Source organism: Megascapheus bottae, chromosome 11 (assembly GCF_031878675.1).
Source record: "Megascapheus bottae isolate mThoBot1 chromosome 11, mThoBot2.hap1, whole genome shotgun sequence".
Lineage (NCBI taxonomy): Eukaryota > Metazoa > Chordata > Mammalia > Rodentia > Geomyidae > Megascapheus > Megascapheus bottae.
Window position 1 is genome coordinate 1958442 of NC_143519.1, and position 25571 is coordinate 1984012.

The window sequence follows — 25571 nt, forward strand, 5'->3', positions numbered from 1 at the left end:
TGAAACAACTGTTCAAGTCTGCCTGTGCCAAGCCAGGAATCTGTCTTACAGCAGAAAAGATAATGTCACAGAATAAAAACCAAGACTGAGAATAACCAGTATATAAGGGATGGCCAGATGAGTTCTTTGTAAACTAAACAAAGTTGTAGCTGACTTTAAAAAAAGAAAAGAAAAAGGCACAAAAAGGCCAGGAGTTTGGCCTAGTGATAGAGTGCTTGCCTAGCATGTACGAAGACCTGGGTTCGATTCCTCGGTACCACACACAGAGAAAATGCCAGAAATTGTGCTGTGGCTCAAGTGGTAGAGCTCTAGCCTTGAGCTAAAGAGCTAAGGGACAGCAGCTAGGCCCAGAGTTCAAGCCCCACAACTGACATACACACACACACAGAAAAAAAAAAAAAAAACACTACAAGCACAAGAGAAAGCAGAGAATGAGAGGTGGCCTTCCATTTACCCGTTATTTAATTCTGAGCAAACATTTACCAGTCTTTCATGGCTATTAATAAACCATATTCACGACAGGACAAAGAAATAATCCAGCATGTGAGAGGGCCTTGGGCTGTCCCATGAGAGAAAGTGACCTTGACAATGACCCATGGACACGGAAACTGAGCAGACACCACCAGGAAACCATCCTGCAACAGGCTGCGGCTGCTCACGCCAGTGCCTTATGGTCTTCTGTCTAGTGAAAGTTGGTCCTGGGCTAGTGAGAGCTCAGTAACCCTTGTGAGCAGCCTGACACTTAACACTATTCTGCTAAAATTACACATTTGCTATCCTCATTTACTCAGTAAGAAAAAAGAAGAAAGCTGCCCAGACAAAAGAATAAGACTGCAGACATTTTCTCACTTAACGTGTGCTCGTTTCCTACATCTTCCTTACGTTTTATAAAGCTACTACACTAACATAGTTTTGAAGTAGCTTGAATGTTTCTCCAAAATTCATCCTTAATGGTCTACCAATTCCTCCAGAATTAAATGGCACCTGGCACCAGGGCACCTGGCAGCTGTGAGGGCAGAGAAGGATGGGCTGGCCCAGTGCACGGCACGCTCCTGGATCAGAGGCAGTGGGGCTTCTCTCACAGAGAACACGCCCAGGAGGTATAGCAGCCCTGAGCAAACCCAGAAACCCTTCCCTGTCTTTCCACTGTCACTTAATATGCTCTGTAAAATACAGCTCCAACAGAATTAACTTTTACTTCTTGATGGCAAATCGTATTAATTTCCTTCCTAATTTACAGTAGTTCTATGGAAATCTCTAGAAAAAAAAGAGGTTCTCATTAGACTCGCAGCACAAGAGAACACTGTGTTTCCAAGGAGAAACACAAGGAAAAATGTTTCCTGCCAACGCTCTACCTCAGAAGAGGAAGCAGAGCCAGGGCAGTGGCTCATGCCTGTAAGGCATGTGAGGATCGAGGTTCAAAGCCAGTGAGGGCACTAAAAAGTCCGTGAGACTGTTATCTCCAATCAAACTAGAAAACTGGAAGTGGGACTGTGGCTCAAGGAATAGGGTGGTAACCTTGAGCTGAAGAGCTTAGGGATAGCACCCAGGCGCCTAGAGTTCAGTCTCAGGACAAGAAGGAAAGAAAGAAGAGGAGCAGGAGGAGGAAGAGGAGGAAGAAGAAGAAGAAGAAGAGGAGGAGGAGGAGGAGGAGGAGGAGGAGGAGGAAGAGGAGGAGGAGGAGGAAGCAGAGCTGGACTGGGGAGGCAGAGAAAAGTCCCCAAGCAGATACCCACACCAGGGCCTGCATTTCATATTTCTAACCTTCCTAGAAACTCAGCAAGACACCATCTTCTGTAAGAGGAAAAGCTACCTACAAACCATCAGTCCCATCCACCTCTCTCTTCTTGGTATGTTAAATGCTCCCCTGTCCCGACCCCCCAGTCCCCCCCCACACACACACACCACATACACACACGCATGCATGTCTCATCCTCATATTTCCACGCACTGGGAAACAGCAGAGAAGAAAATACAACAAAGGGGAAGACTGCAAAGCCTAAAAGCTAGGCATCTTTAATACGGTCCCAATACACTGCCCTCATTCAGCACAGCATGTGGAGGATCTAGCGGCCGGCAAATGCCACGCCAGACTGCAGACATCCTCCAGCTGTTTAGCACCCTTCAGACCCATTGGTTAACTCTCATATCCCCCAATATAGTGGAAGCTAAGTAACAAAATCTCGTGCACTTACCAAACTCCGGTACTGGCCCTGGAACAATTTTGAAGTCCGACTGTGGGAAGGCTGGGATCCCAAGGAATCAAAAGACTTTATCCGATGTGAAGAGGGTCTAGCACACACAGAATCACTTCCCAGTCCAATGTCTGAAAAGGCCAAGCACATGGAAGGAAAAAGCACTGAAAATGCCTAACACTACACTGATGCTAAAACTGGACCAGCATGGAGAGACACACCAAAAGACCACAACAGAGCAGGCTATTTACACAGCAAACAAAGAGCTGATTCTCTGCCCCATAAATAACTTGCATTCAGTCCCCAGTTACCTCTCCAGACAACTGTCTGGAGATGACCACTTATTAGCTCTCTTCTAGTATAAGTTTTTCAAAGTTTGTGGGGTTCTTCATGCTTCCCTTTCCCCTGGAAGAGCAAAGCATTCAAATTCAATTACCTGGTAGAAGATAAAAACCTTCCGTCTCCACACAGCACCACACAGACCATACCCACTTCTCCTAGACCACAGACCATGTGAGAAGCAATGAGAACCACTTTGCAACACAAGGAAAAGACTTCTTTAAAGCATTTTCCATCTAGAAACTATTCTGAGTAGCACTCTTTTCCTCAAGAGGAAATTGCACTTCCTCCACTCAACTCACACAGCTGAGGACCAGAACATGCAGGCGTGGAGGGGCTTAGCTCCGTTCTCTGGATTCCCCTCAAGCAAGGCCAACCAATGAGTAAATGATCTCAGCCTGTTTCTTACAGGCAATGTGATGTCTCAAAATGAAGGCATAGATGGGCCGGGAGCGTGGTGGCCTAATGGTAGAGTGATCACCTCACATGCACAAAGCCCTCAGTACCACATACATAGAAAAAGCCGACATGGAGCTGTGACTCGAGTGGCAGAACACTAGCCTTGAGCAAAAAGTGTCCAAGGACAGTGCCTAAGCCCTGAGTGCAAGTCCCAGAACTGCCCCCCCAATATACATATGTGTGTGTGTGTGTGTGTGTGTGTGTGTGTGTGTGTATGTATGAGAGCATAGAAATGATCAAGATGGCTGAGCGCTATGCCTCATGCCTGTAATCTTAGATACTCAGGAGGGTGAGATCTGAGGATCAAAGTTCAAAGCCAGTGAGGGCACTAAAGTCCATGAAGAGCTCAGGGACAGCACCCAGGCCCAGAGTTCAAGTCCCACGACCAACAAAAAAAAAAAAAATCAAGATGTATGTTTTAAGTTGGACATGGCAGAGCATATCTATAATCCTAGCTGCTAAGAAGGCTGAAACCTAGAAGATTACAAAGCCAGCCCAGTCAAAAACATTTTAAGAGACTCTACCTCTAACCAGCAAAATGCCAGAATGGAAGTGTGACTCAAGTGGTAAGAAAGCTGAGCAAGAGTACGAGTCCGTGACTTTAAGCCACAAACCGACACACACAAAAAACCGTGTCCACACCGTGATGGTTCCAGGAAGACAAAATCCATGGACCTCCCTAAGCACAAACCCAGAGACAGAGAGCAGGCCTGGCAGAGTGGCCTGCCCTGAGCCCACACTGCTTGCTGTTCCTGCCTGTTAGGGAAATCCCAGAAGGACCAGCCAACCCCTCTGACCCCTTCAACCTTGCTGACCAGCTCAGGCTGAAGCATGAAATGCACTATCTCCCTCACTGCCTCCCAAGTGCTCCAGATTCCAGACAGGCCTAGCTACACACAGTGACGAAAGCCAAAGACAGTCACAAAAATGCCCTGTTGCTGAAGCAATCATTTAAGAGTTGGGATCCAGGGCCGGGAGCGTGGCCTAATGGTAGAGTGCTTGCCCAGCATGCACGAAGACCCAGTTTTGATTGCTCTATTACCCCATACACAGCGGGGGTGGAGGGGTGGGGGGGGGTTGGGATTTAGAAAGATAGTCACTTCCATAATACTGACTTAAAAAATAAAAACTATCAGCAAGGAACATACAAAAAGAAAAGCAAAAAAAAGTCTATAGCAAAGGGTTCACTAATATTACTTGAAAGCTGGAAAGTACCAAGGTTATCTCCTCCTTTCCAAACTTGGCTGTAAATAAAAACACTGCATAATGTCAATGTCAAGAACCTGTGAGAAACCGGACACAGCCACATAGATCTATAATCCTGGAACTCAGAAGGTAAGAGGCAGAAGGCCCATGAGTTTACCAGCTAGGCTACCTAAAGAAATTCTGGCCCAAAAGATAGCTTTAAAAAGAAAAAAGAAACAGGATCGTGGAGAAAGTACAGGAGAAATACTTCTGCATGTGGAAGGGATCCAATAATTCTTGGCCCATGCCCAAGAATTGTCAGTTCCGATTTCTTTCTATTCCCTCACTCACCTGAAGTCAAGGCCTCACTCAAACCCAATCCATGACGGCACAGGGCCAAGTACAAGGCTGGAGCCCTCCCCGGCCCCACCCGACCACCTGGACCTCTGCCTTTGCTGACAAGCACCTCCACTCAAATTGAGAAGTAATTCACACCTTTAAGACAGCAGGGAGTGGTCTCCATTACTTCAGCATGGGAGCCCACCCCCTCAAGTTCAGTAAAAAAGGAAAAAGCTCTTACCTGCTGTTACTTTATTTAGAGTCACTAAGGAAGTGAGGACCTTGTTAAAATTCTGCCCCTGATACAAATCATTTGCATCAAATGTCTGAAAGAAAAATGAAAGAAGCACAGTTAGAACTGAGGACAAAGGATAAGCAAAGTTCACCTGCAAGGGCAGGGGCTCTGGTCACCCCAGGGAGGAGAGACCCCAGCAGCACAGTCACAGTCCCCAAGGCTGAAGCCCATGGCGCCAGTCCCTGCCAGTCCATGCTCCTGGATGTCTTCATTCCCCAGCGACACACCAACCCGGGCCCGCTCCTCCTCCACCGGGGGCGGAGGCCAGAGGGCAGGGGCCACCTGGCTGCCAGGGCTCAAAAGGGCTAAGCCTGTGGTTCAGTCTCTTTAAATTATGCAGCGACTATGGATATTCTTTTTAGGAACAGAACAGGAGGGATGCGGCCAGTTCCAAAACCAAAAGCAACAAAAGGAAAATACAGAGCTGAGGAGCACCGAGCACAGGCAGGGAAAGACAGATGGTCCCAGAGGGCAGAGCTCTAGAGAAACAAGGCTGCCGGGGCCCTGGGGAGTCAGCACATGGCAGGACAGGTACCTCCCACACTACCTGGAGGAACCAGGAGGGCAGGTGCAGGAGTGTGCAGGTAGGTACACACTGCTGGGGTCTGCACACCTGAGCAGGAATGTCAGCCACATGACATGAGAGTCATAAAGTACAGATCTCTTAGACGTAAGTGGAGGTCGCAGGGGATGTGTGAATGTTAAAAGTGCCTGTGTGCAGTCGGGCGCAGGGCCTCACGTCTATAATCCTAGCTAGGAGGCTGAGATCTGAGGATCAAGGTTCAAAGCCAGCCCAGGCACAAAACACCTTGAGATTCTTATTTTCAATTAATCACTAGAAAAGGGGAAGTGGTGCTGTGTCTCCAGGGGTAGGCTGGTAGCCTTGAGCTGAAGAGCTCGGGACAGCACCCAGGCCCAGAGTTCAAGCCCCATGACCTACAAAAAAAAAAAAAAAAAAAAAAAAAAGTGCCTATGTGCATACATGAGTACATGTACACATGTTAATGTGCTCAAACACATGGCTCTCTTCAATTACTTCTTAAAGACTCTGCCATGTTTGATTACTAAATAATTTTAATAAATCATCCACAATGCTATCCTAGAAAAATTATGATAAACATCCCAGAAGTGCAAATAACAGAAAAGCATAGCTTGCCATTCAAATGTGTTACATTATCGTATTTTCTCTCCATGAGGCCAAAAGGAACAAACTTGATCGATCCTCTGTCTGGCATACACCAGAGGCGTAGCCAGCCTGGCACCTCACCCTCCTTCCTGCCTCCTTCTCCAGGACCCTTCTCCTCCTCTTCCTCCCTCTCTTCTCCCCCCACCTCCTGGCTGAGTCTTGCACATCTTTCTTCCTGAGGGAACCTTCTACAGGGATGACGCCAAAGCACTGGTCCCAGGGCACTTCCACAGTCAATGCCCAGGTCTGCATGGTGCCATGGAGAGTAAATTCTGCCGAGGCCACCCACACAGACCCCAGAACCTTGCCAATACCGGTAGGACAGACTTCTACACTGCCCACCCAGCTATCAGCCACGGTGAGACATTTACAAGAGACGGGAGAAGTAACAGTTCCAGACCCACTGCACACCTCATTACTGTTCTTATGTCAAGAGGCACATTGATTTTAACAAGACCACACAGCAAGCAGGAAAATTATCTCCACAACGAGATCCCGTTCACCAGACAGTCCAGAAAGGGCCAAAAACATGGCGTGCTGACTAAAGCTCAGAAAAAGAATCTAATAGAACATCAGATGTAAAAAACAAAGACATGACTATATCTGCACATTCCACATCTGGCCCAGATCTCATGAAGCCACGCTCCAACAGCAGAACATTCCTCGGGACTCATTGGCACCACCCTATGATTCACTTTAATTCATAGGACACTAGTGACGTAAGAAGAAAGCCAGCTCTACCCGGCCAACTGCTCATACACTTTTAAAGAACAAAAGATGCATCATTTCACATGAACCTTACCAGGCCTCCGCCTCCTAATATGTTAAAAAAAAAAAAACAGACAGTTCCCTTAAATGTAGTCGGATTGTCTTATGTCCTTCGGCTCTGATAATCTCCTCCTAGAGCCTGGAAACTTCTACAAGAAATTCATATATAAATGTCCACTAACCTTCATGGTGGTGAGGCAGCAAGCACAAGCCCAGACGACAGGACGTGAGAATGCAGGCTTCCTGTTATTCCAGGCTAGATAGCCTTCTCACTGGGATACCAGGAAGGGCTGGACTGGCAGAAGCCACCCACCAATCACTGCAGGCAGGATGTCAGAAGTGGTGAACACACAGCCCCTTCCTCACAGGAAGGTGCACAGAGAGAGGAGAGACACGCCCAAGGGCAGCTTCTGAGTCAATGATGTTCTGACTTCAGAGCTTCTCAAAGGAAGATCACAGACTAACTCCAGAAAACAGAAATGTAGGCAACAAAAAGGCAGAAAAATCTCAGCACCGAGAACAAGCTCCCACACATTAGAACTTTCACAAAAATATCTCTTCTTTTAAGAAATCAATTAATGTGGGCCGGGAGTGTGGCCTAATGGTAGAGTGCTTGCCTAGCATGCATGAAGACCCGGGTTCTATTCCTTGGTACCACATACGTAGAAAAAAGCCAGAAGTGGTGCTGTGACTCAAGTGGTAGAGCTCTAGCCTTGAGAAAGCCCAAGGACAGGGCTCAAGGCAGCACCGTCTCTGTGAGCTGTCCACACAGATCTCCTCGGGGACTCCAGAGACGAAGACTCTCCAAGATACCTCCTCCAGATCAAACCAGTGTCTGTGCTCTTTCTCCCAGCCACCAGCCTTCAGACTGAAGGTCAACACCTTAGCACCCAGCACACTGGCTCCCAGGCCTCAGTCTATCTTCAGACTTCATTATTTCATCTAGACTCAACCTCTACCCTGAACGTTTCCCATTTCTCTAAAAGTATTTTATTTGGCATATTTCTTGTTTTTGTGGTTATTTATAGTAACATCAAGTTTAGGTCTTGAGGGCCCATCTGACATAGCAGGAAGATGGGTTCTCAGCCTCCTGAGTAGCTAGGATTACAGGCATGAGCCACCAGTGTGGGTCAGACCACCTTAACATGAGATAGTAAAAGTTAATACCTCTTGGCTGATTGAGACAGAACCAGAACCTGCCATTCAAAATTTAAAAAAGACTTTTCAGCGAGTGTTTGTCACACCCTGGCACACAGAATGTACCCTTCCTTCTCAAATCCGAAGTGTAGCAATTACAACAACACGGACATTACTGTGTCACAGACATCCCGAAGCAGAGACACATGCAAGCTAGCCTTGAAGGAGCGCTTTCCTGTACTTGCTCTTGGCTGGTGGGCACTCTGAGAAGCAAAGGAAGGAGAAGCAGATAAGGAACAGAGCATGCACAAGGACCTGCCACACACTGAAAGCCTCTGGACACCCTAGTTAGTCACCCACTTCTAAGCCTCCGTGGCTTCAGCAACACATGTGGTCTCCTGGCCTCCATGTGCTAGTGCTCAGAGCAGCTAGCTCTGTGACTGTGGCTCCAGCTCTCCCAAGAGGCCATCCAAGTGCCGGAAGAGCTGTGGGCATCCGGTACCTGCAGGTCTCACTAGGGCTCTCCCCACGAGACAGGACCATCACTGCACTGCTGGCAAGAGGCATTCATGCCTTGTGTCATTAGGGTTTGGGTGACACTGAATACAAGCCAAGAGGAAAGCATAACCCAGGCTCAAGTCACACACTCCTCACAGCCACATGCACAGCTCTACCTACAGAAGGGATGGTGCCTGAAAACCAGTAGGAGATATACAAAGATGAAGCCAATCGTGACAACAAGGACACATGTTCAAGGAATGAACATGTATGCTGAAGGTATGTGGCAAACCTGCCATAACACCTACCGTGGAGCTCACGTTCACGGGATCTACCACCTACCACAATCTGAATCTTACCTCAATTACACACACACACACACACACACACATTGCCGCAACCCAGTGCTCTCAACCAGGCCACAGCAGCCTGGCCACATGGACTCAGGCACCACCACTAGCACAAGTGACATACCCACCTCGCAGTGAGTATTGTCTGGGTGTGTACACCAGCAAGCACGTGTGAGGAACAAGACAGGAAAAGCTCTCCCTCCTCCCTCCTCATTCCCCACTACCACAGCACAGGAGACACCCCTCAAGATTCTTCAACCCCCACTAAGCTTTAACGTCAGATCAGCTCCCACTGAGTTTATGAAAAATCTATCTCTGACCCTAAAAAAGAAAAAAAAAGATAAAAAGATTACTTCTGGCAGAATAATATAATATAGCTTGCAAAGATCAAAAATATAGTCTTGTCCTATCATATTGTCAAATAGAAGTTTTGATTTTAGAACAAGAATTCCTAAAACTGAATCTTAAATGTGATGTTATTTAAGTTTAATGCAAATGGCCTAGATTTGGAGGTATGTGAAAAGCAGAAATCCAACACTGAATTTTCATCATCTTAATGGCTTCTATAGATTTTGTTCTTAATTTTACCTACTCCAACTCCCAAGGGATAAAATTAAAAGTATGATCATGGATCCTATCAATTGTATAATTTTCATCCTACATGCCCCAAACAACTTATTTGTTTAAAATAAATATTAAATCGTATAGCGATTTGTGGACTCCACTGTGCCCACACCCAAATGCTTTGACCAGAAACATTATTTGTAATAAATAACCAAATGTTTTGGTGATTTGCAGGAAGGACCATTTTGAGCGGAGGCAAGGGACGCTCAGGAGCACAGTAAAAGGACAAGCAACAAGATCTGTTTGACCATACTGGTGGCCTGGCCCTGCCCTCACAGCCATGCAGACTGCATGCCCGTTTTACCCTGCAGAGAGGGAAAGCCAGCCTCTGAAAGTACCTGTAACCAAGCTGACAAGGGCAAACCATCACACTGTCAGCAGGGGGAGAAAACCCTGACACCACTGGTGGACAGTGCAGTCCCGCAGAGGGCGTGCAGACACTTGTCCTGGAGGAATGCACACCCACACAGAGCACTGCCCATTTGCACTGAACACGGGATAGCAGGACCGAGGCAGAGGTAGAGAGCACTTTCACCAGGGCTATCAGTAACGGAAGTGGTAACAGAGCTGTAAAAGCAACGAGAACAGTACCTCAACAATGAAACTCAGAGCAAACAGTTCGCAGAAAAGCATTTCCAGATGATAACACGCAAGCACACATTTACCTCCCATTCATCCCAGAGAATCACTGAAATAAAAACGAAAGGCTCAAGGCCTCTGGAGTGCTGAGGAGGAAGGGGGAGGCTAGCAGCAGCCTGCACAAAGTTTCAGAAAACAGGAAGACAGGAAGCAGATGGACCCTCTCGTCAAACGCCAGGAAGGACAAGCAATTGCACCCACAACCCTTCCTCTTGGATGGGAAGCTGAGTGCCTAGACCCCACTCTAATGAGAAGGGGCCTGCAGTGGATCCTAACATGAGATGAACCTAAGACACCCCTGGTCACAGGAAGGCCTTGAGGGAATTGGAGAGGAACAATTCAACACCAAAGTAAAAAGTCTCCCAAGAGCTCTTCTACTTGCCTGCACTATCCTGTTGAGAATGCCAAGGAGGAGACATGCAGAGATGCGCTGTCCCTTGGCTCTGCTTCAGAAGAGCTTTCCAAAGCTATCCCATTGGGTTCTCCTGCCTGCTGCTGGCCACACCACTGCAGTAGATGCAGTCCCACTGCCTATGCTCACTTCACTGTCTAGGAGATGACAACAGAAAGTAACGAGTGCGATCTGGTTTCCAGAGAGATGAAGAAGACACATCTCCCATCCTCCAGCTAAGTGTAGCTAAAAGCCCTGGTCACTACATGCAAACAAGCACAGGCTTGGAATACTGGCCGTGAGCTCAACCTACGGACACAACAGAAGAGTAAGTGTGGATGCTCTGGGTCTTCTTCCTGATTTAAAAGGCCTTGACTAGATGCTCAAGAAGCCAGTAACCCACAAACACCACAGACAAAATCATCCCCAAGAAAAGCTGTGCTCAAAAGCTGTGTAGCTCATTGGTAAAATGCTTGCCAAGCATGCTCAAGACTAGATTCCATGCCCACACAGGAGAGGGAAACCTAACCTCCTTATCCATGGGGCCAGAAAGGAAGGAAAATGTTCAATAATCACCCTGCCCTGTACATCAAAGAGAATGGGGAAAAGCTGCAGTCCTGTCCAGTAGTGAAGGCCAAGGGGAGATCAAGGGGATCTCCCCCTGCCCTGCAGAACCTTCCTCAGTCCCCTTACAAGTCACAGAGCTCTCACCTGTCAGAGGGAAAGTAAACTTCCCTGAGATCTGAGGACTGGGGATCAAAGCAAGCCCAGAAAAGGGTCCATAAGACTCTTACCTACAATTAACTAGCCAGTGGTGAACCATTAGGCTTGAGAGAAAAAGCCAACCAAGAAAAAGAGGCCCTGAGTCAAAGATGTCGTGCTGACCCCTATACACACACACACACACACACACACACACACACACACACAGAAAGAGAGGGGGGGGAGGGAGGGAGAGGGAAAGAGAGAGAGAGAAAAATACACGTTTCCAGACATAGGGGGTGCATGCCAACTAGGATCCTGAGTTCAAGGCCATACAGGACCACATAATGAGACCATGTTTCAAAATACAGAAAAAGGGGAGGATGGAAGCTAAAATGTTACACACACAAGGCCATGGGTTCAATCTCCAGTGCTGTACCGGAAGTAGGGTGGGGGAAGAGAAAGGGGAGAGGGAGAAAAAGGGGAGGCGGGGGAGAGGGATGAAGGGGGGCAGTTTCTTTCTAGCATATTCTTAAAACTGCAAGGCCATACAATTAGCCAAGACTGGGACCCAAGGCTGTGGGGAGGGGAGAGGAGGCATAAGTCCTTTCTACCTGCAGCCTAAACTAAGGAGGCCATCTTGAGAAACAAGAGGGTTTTACAGGTACAGATCCTCTTGGATAAGGGCCTCTTGACAACCAATCGCAAGGAATGAGGATGACAAGTACTTTACAAAAGACTTAGTGCTGTGCAAACGCCCCTCCCAGAAGACGGTGTCGGGAGTCCAGGGGAAGCCCATGCAAGGAGGACAGACAGCAGGCACTCTAGATGGGTCTACAGGTCATGCAATCAAAACAAGCAAACAGATTCAGAAGAGTAAGGAAAAAAATACATTTGCTATCCATTTTTTCAGTGGGAGCATTTTTGTTTAGAAGTCCGCATGCTAATACTGGTGCTCAGTGCTGTAAGATGAGCGAGGGCTGTGGCCCTCCTCAGCCTGGTGTCTGTGCCCATCCATGCACGTCAAACAAGACCCAATCACTGAACACGCCTGCCAGCACAATCACAGTGACCGCAGGAACAAAGCTGCCTGCTAGCAACTGTGTCGGTCCTCTTCTAACCAGACATTGTATTTCATTCCACTTCCTTTAGTTTACCTAGGTTCTGGTGCTGAGTTCAATTTCACTTAGAAGAAAATGGTTTAAAAAAACAAAATGCCTTCAGAAGTGCTTGGACATGGGTTGGTCAAGGTGACCACTACCTTCCATGCCCAGAGCAATCCCACGTATTAACACTAAAGCTCTGGGCTCGGGCTCCTTGTGCTGCCTAGACCGCCTCCTGGAAGAAGTGGACTCTTCCTTTCCCCTTCCCTTCCTGTACAGACAAGCAAAAGAAAGTGAAAGGAGGGGCCTGGAGTAGGGCCTAGTGGGTGAGTGCTTGCCTAGCAGGCACAGAGACCTAGGTTCGATTCCTTGGTACCACATACATAGAAAAGCTGAAAGTGGTGCTGTGGCTCAAGTGGCAGAGCCCTAGCCTTGAGGAAAATGACCAAGGACAGTGCCCAGGCCCTAAGTTCAAGCCCCAGGACTGGCAAAAAAAAAAAAAAAAAAAAAAGTAAAGGAAGAACCGGTTGCTCAACTTTGAACAGGGCAACACCACAGGTACCACCCAGGTAACCGCAGAGCCTTCTAGACCTCCTCTAGGGGTACCGCAGCTCCTGGCTCCTGTCTCAACATTCACGCTAGGAAAAAGTTCTCCTGTGGCCCTGAGAAGCAATTCCCTGTGGCCCTCTGCACACCATGACTCAACTCCAACTGCTCCCTTTGCCTGTCTCCACCCACATCTTCACAGCCCCAGGCCAGGACCTCACATGCCACAAGATTCCCCCATTCCTTCCTCCCACAAGTGATCAGACCCAGAACATCTTGATGGTTCTTGTTGGCAGATCAATCTGAGCTGCCCAGCTGTCAACCCAGCAGCGGAACAAGGCTCTTTGGCCTTAACTGAATCTCAGCCAAAAGCTACCCCCACCAGACACTTCTGTACTTTCCCAGTCACACACGTCTCCTTGCTCTCTTAAGCCAAGCCATGTCGGGTATCCCACCTCTTGCAGTATCCACATCCCTGCCCAGTGTCTCTTCAAGTATTTACCAATCTGCCTACTTTCCCCAGGGCACGGTAGCAGACTAGCGTGCTTCTCCCTAAGTTCTGTACAAACTGGAATTTCTCACTCATCATGAAACCCAAACCATTGTTAGAACATCCGCTATCCAAGCAATGCTGGAGTAAGCAGACCTCGAGGCTTCTGTATCTCTTCCTGGAATGCTCATGTCCTAAAGTAAGCGACTCCTGTTCCAGAGGCTCCTCTTTCAGAGGCTAGTTCCCGAGCAAGAGCCCCGTGCTGGGAGGGGAAAGAAGTTCCCAGCTTTTCTTTCCATAGAGGAATGTCAACTCTGAAGTCAGACAGCTAAAAAGCCCTCACTATACAGATTCCCTCCGCAAAGCTTCCCTGTCCTGGTCATTGCTTATGGTACTCTTCCATTACAACAGAGTCCAAAAGAAGTGCATCTTACACTACAGTCACAACTCATACCGTGGTAGTCTCAACTGTCAATACACTCATACCAGGTTAAGAGATAACGGTGAACAAGAGCAGGGCTGACTCATACGGGACGCTACATGGAACTCACTTGTTCCACTTCCCTGTTTTCCTGGCAACACACACATCCTGCACTTCACTAACTGGAGTTATGCATCACACCCCCAAATAAATGGGATGCAGAGAAAGCTAGCACTTCTGTAGTTACACAGTCCAAATCTTTTCCTTTTGGCAGTGCAGGGTTTCAACTTGTACTTGCTCAGCAGGCACTTTACACTTGAGTCACACCTCCAGTTCTCTTTGCTTTAGGTTACAAAGTTGTTTCAGAGTAGAATCTTCCTACCTGTGGCAACCCCCAGAGCTGGCACCATAGGAGCCAGCCATCACCCCTGCTTACTGGCTGAGCTGAGGCTCTTCCCGAGCCTTTGCCCAGACTGACCTCCTAATCTCTACCTCACACACAGATGGGGCTTCGTGCATGAACCACTATACATGCTACATGCATACATACATACTAGACAGGGCCACATGCATGAACAACTGCACTTGACTAGCACAACTAAATCCTAACAGGACTTTCTTCTACTTCGTGATACAGGTTATCTGTATTAAATATTCACTTACTAAAAATTTACTCAGCCAGGTACTATTCACTATAGCTATAATCCTAGTTATACAGAAGGCTGAGATCTGAAGATGATGGTTCAAAGTCAGTCAGAGGAGATAAATCCAAGAGACTTTTATTTTCAATTGGCCAGCAAAATGTGAGAAGCAAAATTTATGGCTCAAGTAGTAAAGTATCAACTTTGATCAAAAAACCCAAGTGAGAGCAGAAGGCCCTGAATTCAATCCCCTGTACTAGCACCAAAGTTCTTGTAAAGTCACAGCCATATGCCAGTGGCTAACAGCTATAATCCTAGCTACTCAGGAAGATAATATCCAGATAATCATAATTCAGAGCCCACTGGAGCAGAAAAGTCCACAAATCTCCATCTCCAAAATAACCAACAAAAACCAGGGCTGCAAGCACAGCTCAAGCCCTTCAGGAGAACCAGCTGAGCAAGCAAGCCTTGAATTCAAAGTCCAATACCACAAATAAACAAAATGGCTCACTAAAACTTCAGAATGCAAAGCTAGGTATAATCTAACACTTGGGAGGCTAAGAAAGTTTTCACAGTTGAAGCCAGCTTGCAATAGCTACACACTCGATCCTGTCTAAAACAATCTTTCTCTCTCTCTCTCTCTCTCTCTCTCTCTCTCTCTCTCTCTCTCTCTCTCTCTCTCTCTCTCTCCCCTCCTTCCCTCTTCCCCCTCCCCCCACACATAAAAGAGCCAGGCACAGCGCTCACACCTGTCATCCTAGCTACTCAGGAGGCTGAGATCTGAGGATCACAGTTCAAAGCCAGCCTAGGCACCAAAGACCATGAGACTCTTATCTCCAGTTAACCACTAGAAAAACAGAAGTGGCATTGTGGCTCCAGGAGTAGGGAGTAGCCTTGAGCTGAAGAGCTCAGGGACAGTGCCCAGGCCCAGAGTTAAAAAAAAAAAAAAAAAAGACAAGGTAATTGCTGTACAATGAAAAGATAACAAATCAAATGTGACACACAATCCTTTCTTAGATACTCAATCTAAAAAAAAAAAAAGGACAGGCTATACAAGTCATTTTAAAACCACTGTGGAAATATGAACATGACTGCAAATGAAACAATATTAAAACAATGTTAATCGTGTTGGAGATTATTAAAACAATGCCTACTTACTATGGGGAACTAAGTATGAGTCGTCTGTAAGGTGACTCAAATCATTAGCAAAATAAAATCAACATGGGTTAGACAACAGGGCAGAGCATGGGTACTGGCAGGCTACAAAAGGCACACAGGCATCTGCTGCATTGCCCTTCCCATTGTCTGCTGAAGTTTCAACAGAGACAGAGGGAGAAGAGACTGTGTGGTCCTCTCCTAACACAGGAAAATGAAAGCATCGACTCTCAGTCACGGGCCTTCCCAGAGTCAACCAACCTCTCGGGTCCTGTGCTGTGCTGTGCAGACCGTGCTGTGTTGCCTGCAGCACAAAGCCTGGAGAAAAGTGTGCATTTCCCTGGCCCTGCTCTGCCAGGGCTTCATGCTCTTTTGCAGGCCTGGGAAAACCAGGTGCCTCCCCCTCAACAGACACAGGTTAAAGGACCCAGTTCACTGATCCACTTAAAATACCAGACTCGGCTGCCCCTCTAAGATCCTGGGGCGGTATCTTTGTGAAGCTCCCACACTCCACTCAAACCCTGGTGAGTATCACCCATGGACTGACACGTCAAAAGCAACTGTCCCTCTCCAGGAGAAGTACCACTAGATGCAGAGGCCAACACCATGAAGCTTCTGAACTTAGGTCTCTGAATTATGAAAAAAAATTACAAACTAGTGCAAATGTACACAAGAATACATATTCTAAATAAAGTTTCACTTGTTTTGTGCTGAGGGGATGAGGGGAAGGAGAGTGTGATACTGAAGTTTGAACCCAAGGCCGCTTGAACCATATCTCCAATCCTTTTTACTTTATTTACTTTTTTTAGAGGCCAGCCTTAGATTTAAACCTGTCTCCCACATACCTGGCATTACAGGCTTGAACTACCACAGTCTAATCAGACTAGACAACTAGAATACATCCTGAGAAGGACAGGCTAACTCAAAAAAAATCAATTATATGTGGCAATTAGACCTAAATGTCATTCATACATACTCAAGGACATATTCATAACTATAAATATCCATATGCATAATTACTTTGATGGCTAAAGAGATCATGAATGCAGCTAAGAGACACCTGGAGAGGAAAGGGGAGCATGGAGAGGGAAGAGGGTGAATAACTGTCACACCTCACAAGTATCTATGAGTGCAGCACAAAGAAACTCAACAAAGGACGGTGATGAGCAGGGGAGCAGTTGGAGACTCTGAGGGCCAGTGGGGAGACACAGGAGTGGGGTGTGCCGGGGTGGGGAATAAAGATGGTGGAATACTGTTTGCAACTATAGAGAGGGGCTGCCACGCATGCTGCTTCTTAGAGGGATGAGTGAAATGCAAATGTGATGGAAATACTGTGTTTAATTGTGAAGATATAATGAGCCAACTTTTTAAACCATGACAAAACAAACCATCCCAGGTACAGTTTCGTGTGTGACTATGGTCTGGGAAGGATCTGGGGTTTGTTTGACTAACTCTGGCAGGTTCCCAGGACCCAGAAGGACAATGGGAGCCACAGAGCCCCCAGTGTGCAGCTACCAAGCTCCCCTCCCACCATGACCTGGATTTTCTTGATTTGTTCTTAAATGAAAATAGTGAGGCCAGCTTAAGACAATCAAAGAAACCTGTTTCACAAGGCTTAGCAAAGGTGGGAGGGGCTGGGCAGGTAGCTCAGTGATTGAGCATTTGCCTAGCCAATAAGGCATCCCCCCCCCACACACACACACACCAGGAAGTCAAGAGGGGGAAGGAGGCAAGGCGGAAGGTCAGCAGGTGGTGACCTGCTTGTCTGTCTAGCCCTGCTGGTGCAGAACTCCTGCCTCATGCTGCTCTCCCCTACTGGCAAGAACCATCACTGTTTCATTCTCCACAGCACTCAGGGGGAAATGAAAATACACTTTCCCCCCACCATTTGGCTAACCCTGAACATCCATCCTGACAGCACACTGAAAAGCACCGATGTTACCTGGCACATTCAGAGAATGTCCCAAAGAACTTCAGACCAGTTCTCTAGCCATTTTCCTAGGCCCCAGTAAAGAGCCACACAGGCACGGAAGGGACACAGAATGTAAACCTGGCTCAAAGGCCTCACCAGCTCTAACACTCCCTGGGCATCTTTGACTGAGCTCCACCACAGATGAGCCAGCACCAAAATCAAGAGCAGGCAAGTCATTAGATGGCATCCATCCCTCCCTCAAAGCGACCTCAGGGTCAGGACCAGCAACACTCACCCGACACGACTCAAGCGCTCAGGAGCAATTGGACATGGAGATTTAAACATCTGCTTGTTTACTTGAGCCAGTTTATTAAACAAGGCCTTAAACATTAAAAACCTAACAGTGCTAAAAAGAATAGTAGTATACATGAGGTAGGGGAGAAGGGGGGAAAAGGTGAAATGTCAGAGAACACAGGACCTACTTCTAAGCCCTACGTCCTCTGCCCTGGATAGCGCCCTACAGTCCAGTGGACACCAAGCCCTTGGACAGAGGCTTGGGACTCCATGGGACTTCTACCGTATCAACATCCATCTACTTACTACCTGTGAGAGATCGATCCCAACCCAGCTTCCAGATCCCTTACAGATGACCCTGTGTGCACAGTACCACACAAGAGACGGAGGCAAAGAGAGAACGCAGAAAGAATGGAGATGTGGCAGCAGAGATGGGGTATGCGCTGGCTTAGAAAAGAACTCTGCAAATGAAAAGGGAAAAAGTCCACTCCTGGCCCAGAGGCAGGAAGAGCAAAGGAGCTGTAGCCTGGCCACGTGCTCACAGCCAGGGAACCACGCTCCCTCACCAGCCAGTGTCTCACGCTCTAGAAAATGACACCTACCTCACGGCAACTACTGCAGTTACTTCACTCACGGAAATGCAGAACAGGGTAGAGATCACACGCTGAGAGCAAGCAAGCCAACTAACAGGCACTATCTGGAGACATCTCACGTAGTCTGCCGAGACTGGTACTGAACGTGCCAACGCCCAGGAAAGGGACAGGATGGAGGTGGTGCGCCAGGGCCCTCTTACCACGGGCAGTTCCTGGACATGCCCCGCCTGACGGCAGCTCTCCCAACGTCCTGCTTAGGCAGAGGAGGACAAGCCAGGAACTGGAGGCTACAGGAGCCACCTCACAGAGTGGCCAAGGGCGGTGAAGAGGAGAAGGCCCAGGACTGCCTGGGCATGAAGCAGATCCCGATCCAGGGCATACGTCTTACAGAACTCACAGAGACAGAAACGGCCCTGGAGATGGCAAGAGCAAAAGCCAGAAGCAGAGTGGCAGCAATGACGCTTCACTGTGCAACAACAGCTGTGTGAGACGGGAAAGTGCACCCTTCATCAGGGCCTCAGCAGCGCAGTGGGCGCCTCTGCCTGGAACTTCACAAGCTGACCTGAAAACACCCTAACAAAACACCCAGAGAAGCCCGCCAGTGACTCTTGGTTCCTCCCATGAAGGCTGCATGGTTATAGAGACTGTGGAGGAGCACTTGTATAAAGAATTTTAGAAATGGGTGTCATTTCCTTTCCTCACTGACATACCAACATCAACCACCTGAACTGCTTTTAACTCTCTTGATTCTAGGAGCAGAAAATGAAAGGCCACTTTCTCAAGCCCTGCTTTCTGCCACAGCAGCCCAAATAAGTTACCCACTCTAGATAACTTGTACACAGTGTGGTGACTGTAATATTTATTAAACTGTTAAAAACATTCCAAGCATTCTCATCACAGATAAAATCATAAGGTGCTAAACGTGTTGATTGGCTTCACTTAGTTGTTCTACAATGACTACATGATTACACTACATGATTACATCACACTGGGACCCCATCCATGTTCATACAACATAAAAAGAAAAATTCTATGCATGTTTTGCAAAAATCTGTAAGTAGCAGAGAACTTACCTGGCATTCACAAACCCAGTTCAATCCCAGTCCATCGATTAAAAGTAAAAAATAAGAATAAAAAACCTAGGGGCTGGGAGTTTGGCCTAGTGGTAGAGTGCCTGCCTAGCATGCACAAAGACCCGGGTTCGATTCCTCAGTACCACATACATAGAAAAAGCCAGAAATGGTGCAGTTGCTCAGGGTAGAACACTAGCCTTGAGGAAAGCCCAAGGACAGTGCTCAGGCCCTGAGCTCAAGCCCAGGACTGGCAAAAAAAAAAAAGAATAAAAAACCTAGATTGGGAAAGCAAGCTTTGTGTAAACTGTTGGTCTATATTTCATTCTCTACTCATCTGAGAGATGCAAAAATTAACCAAAAATGTCTAAGAGTGTACATGGAAAGAGGAATTTCTGTGCTAAACCCACGCCTTTGGATGGCTTCCATTTCTCCAGCTAGTTAAATAGGTACATGAAGCTACCAAGGTGGGGCTACCCAACAGCTCATGCCTTGTTTGCTGTGAGCAGAGAGAGCCAAGCATGAGGCTCTGAGCTCAAGCCCTAGTACCAGTACATTATGTGCACGTGAGCACACACACGCTTCGCTTACACGAGTGTACAGCCTATAATTTCGTGGTTAGCTGCTGTGCCAAACAGATGGGAAGACCAATGGAATTAGGGTTACCTTTCCCACCAGGTCACATGTGCCTACACTAGAATTAGAATGGAGAATGAAGGCAGGCTTTGCTTCCTCTGACAGATTCCCTTCATTTCTTCTTGGCAGCCACAACAACAGTGTCATCCAAAATACATTACTTCCCTTTCCAGAGCTAGGGTAGCCACATGGCACGAGCATGCAGTCAGCTCTTCAGTAGTACAGTTTGGGTAATGAACTCCTTGTCAGGACTCCCTGGCACAGTCCTCCAAGGCCCTCCTCCATCCCAGAGGGCTGGCCAAATCTGGGCAGAGGCCTGTGCTAAGAAAACTCGCCAGCCAATCATGGCTGTCCCTCCCTAAGTACAATCTGGAGTACAGACTCAAAAATTCAGACTTAAACATCCTCTTTTACCATAATAATCCTTAAGTCCATCTTTCCCATCTACTTTCTCAAATCTGTAACTAAAAAGCCATGTACATTATAATTACCAAATATGTGCAAATATAGAAAACTGAACATAGTAAAAACTTTTTTATAAGCAACTAAATGTTCATTGCTATATAACAATGATTTTGTTGATAATATCCCTCAGGATACAACTTATTAATATGGGCTAGCTTAATAGTGGGCCATTTGAAAAGTGGACTCATACATCCTAAGTCTATGTCTTCAAATACAAAGTTATCACAAACTTATCACAGGTATAATGGTGTTAAGTCTCCCCCCCACCCCAGGAAGGCACCTCTGCTTCAGTTCCTTTCAGATGCTTATTTAGATAACGTATTGGCAACTAAGACATTGTATCTGAATATATAAACATGTACACACATTCAATATTTGCTTGTATACAAACTGCCAACACTTGTGAACCACCGCAGCAAAAACACTAGAAATCTTTCTAGCCAGGCACGGTGGCTCACACCTATAATCCTAGCTACTCAGGAAGCTGAGATCTGAGCTTCACTGACAGCCTAGGCAGGAAACTCTGTAAGAGTCAAGTGGTAGTGCACTACACTGGACACTTCCCTTCCCCCGCCCAAAAAAATTCAAAGACACTGCTCAAGACTTGAGTTCAAGTCCTAAAACTGGCATGGGGAGGGCAGGAGAGGGGAGGGGGATTAATCTACATTTCTTCATGGCTGTTTTATCTGACAAAACAAGCAATGTCTTGGGTTGGGAGTTTGGCCTAATGGTAAAGTTCTTGCCTAGCATGCACAAAGACCTGGATTCAATTCCTCGGTACTACATACACAGAAGAAGCCAGAAGTGGTGTTATGGCTCCAGTGGCAGAGCTCTTGAGAAAGCCCAAAGACAGTGCCCAGGCCCTAAGTTCGAGTCCCAAGATTGGCAAAAAAGAAGACCCACAAGCAATGTCTTATGACTGATCCAGCTTGCCTCTCACTAACTCGCTTTTCCTTAAAAATAACTTCCAAATGTGTAAAAATCAGTGTTAATAAATTCTTTAATAAAAATAAAAATAAATTTTAAAAATCAATGTTAGTAAATTCTTTAATTAAAAAAAGAGAATTAAAAAGAGAAAAAAAAACTTCCAGACTGTATATAGAGAATCCCTTCTTTGAACAACTTGTTTGTTAAACATGACATTTGAAGTATGATGTAAAAAATCAATGTTAAAATCTTAAAAAAAAAATGTCCAAACACATCCTCATCATTATTATCATTACCATTACTACAATTTTACTTGTTTTGTAAGCTACAAATAGAAGGAAACTGGCAATCCTGTACCAAGTTTTTCTGTTCTAATGACAAAAACAACAAAGGTTTTAAGAAAGACCCCCACTACGCGTCAAGAGCCATACAGGTCAGCCCAAAGTTACAACACATTACAGGTCAAAAGGCAATGACTTCATTCCCACTGCTTCTACTACACATAGTATGACAAGTACTACGAAGAGCAACTAGGTAGGAAAAATAAGTCAGAGACATTACATTGGAAAGGAAAAAGTCAATCCAGCTTTGTAGATGACATGATCATACACACACACACACACACACACACACACACACACACACGCACACACACACAATTGACTCCTCATGAAAGAAATGAAAATACATTTAGCAGACTGGGAGACAGTGAGAGAAGAGAAGATACTACATGAAAGAAAACATGCTCATTACCTGACTCATATAATTGTAATCCCTCAGTACACCACCTCTACAATAACAATAAAGTAAAATGAAGAATACAAATCAAAACACAATCATCAGTTGTGTTTCTCTGAATTAACAATAACTGATGTAAAAAGCTAAGGAATTTCCACTTACAATAACATCAAAAATACCAAACTTCACGAAGTGGGAAATACATAAAATATAGCTGAAAGAAATTAAGGACAGAAATACATGGAAGCATCTAAAAAAAAATTTTTTTAAGATATGCAGTGGCAAAGAAAATTTACCAAAAGCAAGCTGAAAAGATCATCTAAGCATTGTGCAAGTCTTTCCAGCACACAACTGTCCAATTCTTAAATTTTAAAAATAATTACAAATATCAAGGTATCTTCTAACTTAAGTTCTAGAATCGATTCTCAAATTCAAATTCAAATAGTAAATGTTAACTGCAGGACTTTTTTTTTTTGCCAGTCCTGGGGCTTGTCCTTGGGCTTTCTCAAGACTTGAACTCTACCACTAGAGCCACAGCGCCACCTCTGGTTTTTTCTGTATATGTGGTACTGAGGAATAGAACCTAGGGGCTTTGTGCATTCTAGGCAAGCACTCTACTACTAGGCCAAACACCCGGCATTCTTTTCAATTTAACTTATGAAGCTTCTTTCATAATCAGAACAACGCCTTAGGGAATTATACCGGATTTTCTACAACTAATTGAGAAGCGTATGCATTAAAATAACTGACAGGGTAAGCAAAAGGCTCTTTTTTTTTTTTTTTTTTTTGCCAGTCCTGGGCTTGAGCTCAGGGCCTGAGCACTGTCCTTGGACTTTCTCAAGGCTGGAGCTCTACCACTTGAGCCTCAGCACCACTTCTGGCTTTTTTCTATGTATGTGGTACCAAGGAATCGAACCCAGGTCTTCATGCATGCTAGGCAAACACTCTACCACTAGGCCAAACTCCTGGCCCAAGGCTCTCTTTTCTTTAGGAAATCACTGAGTGTTTAAACTGGCACAAACATGAACAGACATACATATATATGCTATATGTACCCAAAAAAAGTGCTAACACAATTCAGTCTCAAAGTATCTCTACTGGTGAGTATGAAAGATAACCCACGGTTTTACAATGTTGCCTGCAGTCTCGCACATTCTCAACTTAATGGAATGAATGTGTACATCCTGGCACACACTTCCCCGTGCTACATCCTTCTCTCTCCCCAGTCCCCCCACCTCACTGATGCCCAAGGAGTGTCTTTTTCCTCTGTAAGGAACAGGACTTACTGTAGAACACACCGCACAGAGTCTCCCTCAGGGTACCTCGTGAAGTCCGTGACTGAGCACACGAGACTCCTCTGGGGCTGTTTTCTACTCCTTTTCACTACCTCCTGGGTAGTGCTCGGGACACTCGGCTGGGAGGAATCCTTCTGTCTGACTGGAGGAGGCACTCTAAACGAGTCACACCTTCAAGCCCGCCAGGTCTACGCCCAGGGCCACCCAGCCCGCTCTGTGCGCGCTTCCTTCGCCGTCCACGAGGGTTCTGTGCAGGGTCTACTCGGCGCCGAGCCCCGCGGTCGATGCCGTGGCACGGGCGTGAACGACCATACCAAACAACCTCACAGCAGGGCCGCCGCGGTGTGGACCGTCCGGGCCCCCTGGGGCCCTGGAGGCGAGGCTGTCACCGCGGCACCTCCGTGGGGACGCAGCCGCCCGGCCCGCCCCACGACGAGCCCCGGGGGCGGACCCGAGGCTCCCGGGCCCCGCCGGGCCGCGCCCTCACCCACCTCCAGGCGCAGGGAGGCCCCGCAGGCGCGCAGGAACTCTCGGATGTTGCTCAGGCACTCGCCGTCCGTCCGCGGCTCCGGGTACACCTGCAACGACACAGGGCGGACGCTGAGCGCGGCGGGGCCGGGCCGCCGCCCTCCGCCCCCGCCGCCCCCCGCCGCCCCCCGGCCTCCCGCCCGGCGCCCCGCCGCCACCCGCTCACCCGCTTCCCTCCCTCGGGGATGCTACGGCTCTCGGCCCAGCCCGCACCCGGAAGTGGGCGCGGCGCCGGAAGTGACGTCGTCAGCCCGCGCCTCGCGCCCGCGGCGGCACGGGGCCGCTTCCGGCCGGAGGCCTCGCGCCCGTCCCCGCGCGCCGCCCGTCCCCGCGCGCCGCCCGTCCCCGCGGTCGAGCCGGGCCGAGCCGGAGGGCCGGGCGGGTCTTGAGCTCGGCGCCCGGCGCCGTCCCCGCGCTCTTGCCCGAGGCCTCCACGGAGGGAAGACGACGGAGCGGAGCTGCAGGACGTGGCGGGCCCCGGAACCCGAGCCGCGGGAACTGCGGCGGGAAGCCGCGGCCTTCGCAGGCCCGTCCCGGAGCACCGCTGGTCAGCCCCGCGGACCACACGGGCGGACGCCGGAAGCCGTGCGGGCGGAGCGCCCCGGAGAGACCGGGCGGGCCCGCACCTGCCTCCCGCCCAGCCCCTGCGCCCGCGCGCGCCCTGCGCCACCAGCGCGTTCAGGGAGCGCCGGAGGGAGCTGTGGAGGGAGCTGTGGAGGACGCTGTGGAGGACGCTGTGGAGGACGCTGTGGAGGGAGCTGTGGAGGACGCTGTGGAGGGAGCTGTGGAGGACGCTGTGGAGGGAGCTGTGGAGGACGCTGTGGAGGGAGCTGTGGAGGGAGCTGTGGAGGACGCTGTGGAGGACGCTGTGGAGGACGCTGTGGAGGACGCTGTGGAGGACGCCTGTGGGACTCGTGCGCGCAGGAAACCACGGGAGACTGACCGGGTGGGAGTCGGTAATGCCATGCTGGGCTGGCACAGCCCGGGACAGAACCAAACACGCTGTCATCAGCAACTAGGAGAAAACACTTGACCAGGCGACGGTGGAGAATTTCAGAGGCTTTGACGGTGTTGCAGAAAAGGGAACGAGTAAGCCAGGCGGCGTGGCCCACGTCTGTAATCCTAGCTCCTCCCAGAGGCTGAGACCTGAGGATCGCAGTTCACAGCCAGCCCTGGAGCTAGAGAGCTCAGGAACAACAGCCTGGCCCAGAGTTCAAGTCCCACAACCAGCACCAAAAAAAAAAAGAAAGCTGAAAGAAAAGTGTAATGCATATCGCACAGCAAATGAATGGAGGGTTTTGATAATATGAAGGAAGATGTGGAGGAAGTTTGGGCCAAGAAGGCAATAGGAACCACCAAAAAAGACCTAAAGGAGGTGGCAAAACCTGGCTTCAGGCTTAGCAAGGACAAGTCTTCCTGGGACACCAAGAGTGGATCGATTGTCCCCACACTACAGCCAAAATAGCTGAATGGAATTCCGCCCTGGAAAAAGTTTTCAACTACACAGAAAAATGTCCCACATTGAACACACTGTCACATTTAAACACCTTACCACTGCACTTCCTTACTCTAAAGCAAGTAAACACTTGAGGCTAAAAGACAGACAAAGCCAAAGCGGTGTTTTGCCCTGCTTAGAAAGACCAAACTACT

At 48.0% G+C, this 25571-nt stretch overlaps 1 protein-coding gene across 4 annotated transcripts in view; it reads right to left on the minus strand.

Moving 5' to 3' along the window:
* Positions 1-25571, minus strand: part of Arhgef7 (Rho guanine nucleotide exchange factor 7) — a 113075-nt gene that overhangs the window by 56856 nt on the left and 30648 nt on the right. For 3 of the 4 annotated variants that reach the window (XM_090341872.1, XM_090341871.1, XM_090341870.1), the window contains exons 2-4: positions 23885-23971; positions 4759-4843; positions 2196-2326 (exon numbers count right to left, since the gene is read on the minus strand). In XM_090341872.1, coding sequence (XP_090197998.1) covers positions 2196-2326; positions 4759-4843; positions 23885-23971 — 303 coding nt within the window. Of the gene's footprint in view, positions 1-2195; positions 2327-4758; positions 4844-23884; positions 23972-24087; positions 24139-25571 lie in introns of those variants that run through there. The other variant, XM_090341874.1, reaches the window with a different exon arrangement.